General features: G+C 29.4%; 1 protein-coding gene across 1 annotated transcript; it reads right to left on the reverse strand.

Annotated features, from left to right (window-relative positions):
• Positions 1 to 139: 139 nt before the first annotated feature.
• LOC141704359 (F-box protein PP2-B15-like) lies at positions 140 to 2,391 on the reverse strand. Its single transcript, XM_074507590.1, has 2 exons — positions 2,324 to 2,391; positions 140 to 587 (listed from the first exon to the last, which is right to left on the reverse strand). The coding sequence occupies exons 1-2, from the start codon at positions 2,389 to 2,391 to the stop codon at positions 140 to 142; spliced, it is 516 nt and encodes a 171-aa protein (XP_074363691.1).
• Positions 2,392 to 6,656: the final 4,265 nt, after the last annotated feature.

The raw sequence follows: 6,656 nt of genomic DNA on the forward strand, positions 1-6,656 counted from the left end.
CATGATACGAACAACATTGTCTTAAAACCCTTAAATTTTACATAAACATAATTCATCAACATCCTTCAAATAACAGATAATTCATATTACATGAGAAAAGTTTTAAAGACAAAATAAAGCATGCCAACATATAAATTCATTAAACAACTGCCATGGGTTGTTTAGGCCTAAACTCGAAACCTTGTACGATAAGGCCAGCCTTGAGTACATTTGTATCAGTTGACATAAATCGCGTCTCCACCTCATCATCATCATCTCTTGCACCAGTCTCAAACTCTGCTATCTTAATCTCCATCCATTCGTCCTTCCTCCACCGACTAAACTCTCCATTTCGTTGCTCAATGTTGTGTGCAGATGTTCTTGGATCAGGATAAACTATGCTAGCTTCATCATCAGGCACCTCCTCTCTTTCATTAACAAATCTAATGGATGTCTTTGCCGAATCAAGTCCGCAGGCATCCTCATATATTTTAAAGACAAGATATGTTTCATAAGTGGTGTGAGGAGGAGATAACATTCCAATTTTCATTTTGCCACGAATATCAACACACCGCCCCTTGTCAAGTACAGCAACCTCCTCTGAAAATCTGTTCACATGGATAATACATTGAGGCAGAATGCCTGATACATGCGATGAGAGGACGACTTTAATCATATTCATCATGCGTTCGGAATACGTGTAAACTAGTCAAACTGTTTGTGAGTTACTCGAACTCGGCTCGTAAAAAATTCCAATTCGGCTGGGAATTAATCGAGCCGACCTCGAGTTCGAGCTCGAGTTTTTCAAATTTGTAATCGAGTCGAGTTTGAACTTCTGATTACTCGGCTCGTAAGGTTCGAGCCTTATTGAGTCTCTTTTATTTTCAGTTTTTTTATTAAAAAAATATTTTGATATTTTTTATATATTTTTTATTTATTATTCAATCGAACTTGAGCCAAACCATCCTATTTCGAATTTTTTAATATTTAGTGAAATAAATTCGAGTTTTCAAACCGAACTCGAGCCTACCGAACTTTTTACTTGAAATTAAAAGCTCGGTCGAGTTCAAAGCTCGAACCCGAACTATTTTTATTGAGGTCAAGCCGAGCCACGGTCTAGGACTCGGCTCAACTGGATTACACCCCTAGTTTGGAGTTGTTGCACACAAAACTACAGTTTGTTGCGCAAAATTAGCTCAAATCCTATTTTATTAAAATTTTAAAATTGCTCATTTAAAAAGTGTTTTTACCAAAAAGGACGAGGAAGTATGCTTTTGAAAAATACGACCTTGTAGTTCTAATTCTACTATTAAATCACATTTAAAATATTTTTTTTAAAATATGTGTATATTAATAATATTATAAAATATTAAATATCAAAATATGTGCATATCGAAAATATTATTAAAGATTTATTTTGTGACAAACACTTTCTCTATCAATACTACAATTTTTAACAGTAATTGCCTAAAGTGATTTACATCTTTACAAGATAATGTCATAGTGACCTGCATTTCATAAAATTGACTTGCATTCACGAATGGAGACCGAGAATAGTTATAATTGTTTAGCTTTATCTTTAAATTGTAATTAGCTGGTTGGGTGTGACCGGTGAGGTGAAGTTATTCAAATTATTAAGGTAACAGATCAGGCTACATGTAATATAGACTTCTTATTTGCATTCATATAGGAAATAAATATGCATAATGCTGTATTTAATTATCTTTATTAGCACTACTGTTTTACTCTTTTCTGTTATTTTTTTGACCAAAAAAGCCAATACCTAAAGAGATTGCAAATTTTAACAAAAAGGTTTCGTCTTAGCTCAAATTTTGTTATTAAAATGTTATTATTAATAGATAAAAATGTGAATATTTTGAAAAATACCCTTCATAATATTGTTTTTGCTACTTTATTTTAAAAAAAGCATTCCATTTTATACTTTAAATAACAACTTTTATCAAAATATTAAGCAAAATTTATAATATATACATATTTTTTAAAAAATTGGTATTGGGGGTTAGGACTATAACAACCCATTAATTTGTCTTGTCACCCTCATCCCTAAATGCTTCTTTTCAATTGAGGTATGCATAAATATAATACTACATTGTACAACTCAACACACAAGCTAACAGTTCCCAACTAGAGTGAATCCTCTTGCTATAACCATTGACCATAATTCCCACACTTATTAGTTGTTATACTAGAAAGAAAATACTTATAACAAAGTTACTATGATTATATAGAGTGATGCACAAGTATTTGTAGTTACAACCGGATTAGTATTACCAAAATGTACCTTGCATGTATGTAAATAATGCAACAATAATTATTCACATACCTTGAGTTACTATCATATAACCATTGCCACCACCAAGGAACAATGGCAAGCTGCCTAGCAGCTACCATTAAACATTTTTTTCCGCTTCCTTTATCCAACCAAAAACTCTGTTAGAACAATAATGAGATCAAGTAATTAGACAATTTAATTAAAAGATTTGGACCATTCTCTTTTATCATGATACAAATACATAAGTAATCCAAAATCATCATGAATAGTTCTAACTTCTAATACTTATTCATAATTTTTGGATAAATTATTGTAAATTTTTGGTTGTCAACTATCCAATCTTTACTCCCAATCATATAGCTACAAATAATCATCTAAACACTAATTTTTTTTAATGGAGAAATTGAAGAAAATATGTCAATTTAGAACATTAATTACAAATAAAGAAATATTAAATCTTTATGTCCTTACATTGACCAGTCTTTGAAGATATAAGGGTACATCTATAATATGTAAAATGCAAAAACGGCAGGGAATAAATTTAAATATATGAGAAAATTTAATATATGGAGTAATACACATGGTAAACTTTGGTCATCACAGTCTTAAAAAGAATAATCTTACCTTTCATTCAGTGTTTCTATATATTGTTTTCCAACTTTGACATTTGATAAGCACTTAAATAAATACCAATAATGGAATCCCAAATAATATTAAAGAAAATAATATTTTATATTTTAAAACTAATTTTCACGGGGAACAATTATTTTATAATCATATTTTAATTAAAATATGTATAAGTATCTTAATGTTAATTAAACACATATTTAATTTTTATTTATAATCTTTTCTAACAGTAATACATCTTTAAATCTTTAGTATACCTATTTTATTTTTAAAAACCTTATTACAAAACTTTACATTAATGAAATAATTATTGAAATTATATTTAATAATTATTATTATTTTACATACATATAAAATAACACATATAACTATTTTAATTAAAACTTATATTACAGAAAAAATACTGGATCTAATATTAAAAAAAAACTATCTTAATTGAAATAAAATTAATAGACAAGGATATAAAAACATAAAAAAATATCAAAATGTTAAATATTAAATATTAAAAACAATACACAGAAATAAACTTAGTAAACAAATAATAATATCAAGAAATAATTGAGAGAATTACCACATTGCCATCGTCCAGCAGGATAGCAGAGTCACAGAGAGAAAAATAAAGTTGTTTTTTCGTGGTGTAAGTCAAGGTGGAGATTGATCTCCTGAGAATTTGATTAATATCCGGTGGTAAAAATTTGTTCCATAACTCATCCGAATCACCCGCAGCCCTCAATTCTGTTGAAACACCTGAAGCTCTACATGTATCCTTGGGTGATGTGAATGATAATATTAACGATAGGCAATTCTCGTAAGGTGCTCCATCTTAGTTCTTTTGTGATGTATGATTTCCTTCCCCAAATTTGTCCTAAAGTTGATTGTAATGAAATAATTTGTTTTTTATTATCTTTGCTCCCTTATTTTTAACGCTACCTACCAGAAAGGTTTAGATGTTTCTAGATTTAAGCTAAATGGGCCGATACCTAAACTAGGTGACCAGATGGTCCAAAAGGAGGGATAATAAAAGTGTGACCCCTCAAGGTCCATCATGACCCATATTTTTTAAGGTCCAAAATTTTGACGACCTTTCTACACAGCTCATTTGAAAATAAAATGTTCACAAATTATTTTAACTAGCCCCGTGCTTCGCACACGTAAATTCCCTGCAATATACAAAAGTATTAAAAATTTTGATTTTTCAAATAATGATTTTGAAATATACAAAAATATGAAAAATAATGATTTTTTGTAAATTTAAAAAATTCTAAGAAATTTAAAAATTGAATGATTTATTAAAAAAAGAAATATTATTATAAAATGCAAAATTTATTTGTAAAAATTTTATACTAAAAATATATCAATTCGTAATTGTATCTCGTATTAAATTTCGATTAAGAAAACTTTTATGTTAGTTGAATTAACAAAGTCGATGTTACATTTTTGAAATTTTTGAAACATATGATTCTAAAAAATGTTAAACTATTATACATAAAATTCTTGGAGAGTTTTTTTAAAAAATTTAAAAAAAACGCTTGGAGAAAAAAATTTAGGTTAAAAAATCATTAAATAATAAAAAAATTTAGGTTAAAAAATCATTAAATATAAAATAATAAAATCATTAACTATTAAAATAAATAGTTGACTATTTATGTTATAAACATTATTGTAAAAACGACACGGCCCCTTACATTGTAAGATAATGTTTTTCTTTTGCTCTAGAAATTTTACTTTTTAAAAAAATTACTTTGAAAATTATAATCTAATAGATGTAAAATTTAAAGAAAAATAAAATATTTAAATCTGTGCAGTGTGCAAATGTTCTTGAATTAAAAAAACAATGACTATATGTTTAGTCCAAACCTAACCACATAATTAATTTTAAATATTACTATGCTTTAATTTGAACTCTATTAATATTTATATGCAACAATCTCAAGTTTATTTTTTTAGATCTTAGTTATAAGATTTAATAAATATACAAATATGTATGTTTATCTAAAAATATTTACAAATATGTACATTTGATCTAGTAATTTTATGTTTATTGTAATAAGATAGAAAAAACTTGTTAAGTGCAATTTTTACAAATTTGTGAGTTTATTTTCTCTAATTATAATATTTTATATTTACTTGTCTTTGTCTATAGATTATTATTTATAATATCTCTTTTTGCACCGTTTTTTTAACCTAATGTTAAACATCAAATCATAAAAAAATTCTACCAATTAAAATTTAATACACACTATATTCTTACAAGTATAACAACATGGCAAATTATTTTTCTTTAAAGTTAGATTAATAGAGAAAAACACTATTATGCCTGATTCGATTGATCTTACATTTCCCAATTTTTAATCTCAATAACAGGTTACTGTAACCTGGACGATCACGATTAACAACTTGAACAAAAAAATATCTTCTCTCTCAAAGGTTAACAGCTAGCTATGGGGTTGTGCCAACTGGAAAAAATTTCAAAATGAGGGGACTAAGGAAGGTGAGTTGAAGGTAGCTAAGAAGGGGTTTAGTGCTGAGATCTTTAAACGGAAGCTTTAAATCAGATCCATTGGAGAAGCTTGAAAGCTAGGGGAGGGTTGGAATGGAAGGAGAAGAGTAGAAGTGTAGGAAAAAGTCAAGGGGAAAGGGGAAATGTCAAGACTTATGCGCAAGCATTAAAGAATGAGATAGACAAGATGGTGGATGTCAAAAGAGTTGTGGATGAGGGGGAGTGGCAAATGGTGCAAAGGAAGAAAAAGGCAGGGAAAGCAAGAATGGAGTCAAGTTTCACGATTTTTCCGTATAATATCCCGGGAGAGTGCAAAGCTAGGGAAATTTGGAATTGCTTGAGGGTTTCAAGGGTTATTTTGGATATAATTCTGCCTAGAAAAAGGGACAAAAGAGGGAAAAAATATGGTTTTGTCAAGACAACTTCGGAGCTTGAAGCCGCTACAATTATTCTTAATGTGAAGGGAAAGGGGGGTTTAGGATCTAATATTCGTATGAGTCTTAATGAAAAAAGGTTAGTAGAGATCAAGGAAAAGGAGGTTTTAGGGTGTACAAAAATAATGTGGTTGGGTCAAATCAGATAAGAAATAGGGATGACTATAATAATATTAAGAAGGATGTGGTCAAAGTGAATGCTGAGGTTGGAAATAAGCATGAAAATGGAAATCAGGAGAAGGAGTTGGGGGTTGAAATGTTTGAATATATTGAAGCAGTAGTAGATAAAGATGTTGAGCAGGGTTTATATGATACCAAAGTGACTTTCTCAAGAACTGATGAATCAGCGAGCTCGTTGCAAAATAATTTATGAGGAGAAGGGATATAACAGGTCAATGTAGTGGGATTAACTTCTCGAAAGTTCTTATTAGCTAGTATGCATGACAAGGGGTGGGAAGAATATGCAGATAAGCTTTTTGAGAAATAGTTTAGGAGTCTGAGAAAATTTAAAGATGAGGATCTGGTTGTTCCCAGGATAGTATGGTTACAAAGCTATGGGATCCCAATGAATGTATGGTTAGAAGAAAATTTGAAGGGCTATACGAGATGGTTGGGGATTGGATTAGTTGGTTCTATCAGAAAGATAATGAGAGTGAGTTTTTTAATCCAGTCATTTGTATATCTACTACAAGAAGGGAAAAGATTGAAGAGTCCATGAATATATTAGTGAAGGGAAAGCTTTATCTAATTAAATTTGTTGAAATTGAAAATGGGAAGGAGCTGAAGAATAAAATGGGTTCAATTAGTTTATCTGAAGGAGGGA

The sequence above is a fragment of the Apium graveolens genome, unplaced genomic scaffold, assembly GCF_009905375.1.
Source record: "Apium graveolens cultivar Ventura unplaced genomic scaffold, ASM990537v1 ctg7760, whole genome shotgun sequence".
Lineage (NCBI taxonomy): Eukaryota > Viridiplantae > Streptophyta > Magnoliopsida > Apiales > Apiaceae > Apium > Apium graveolens.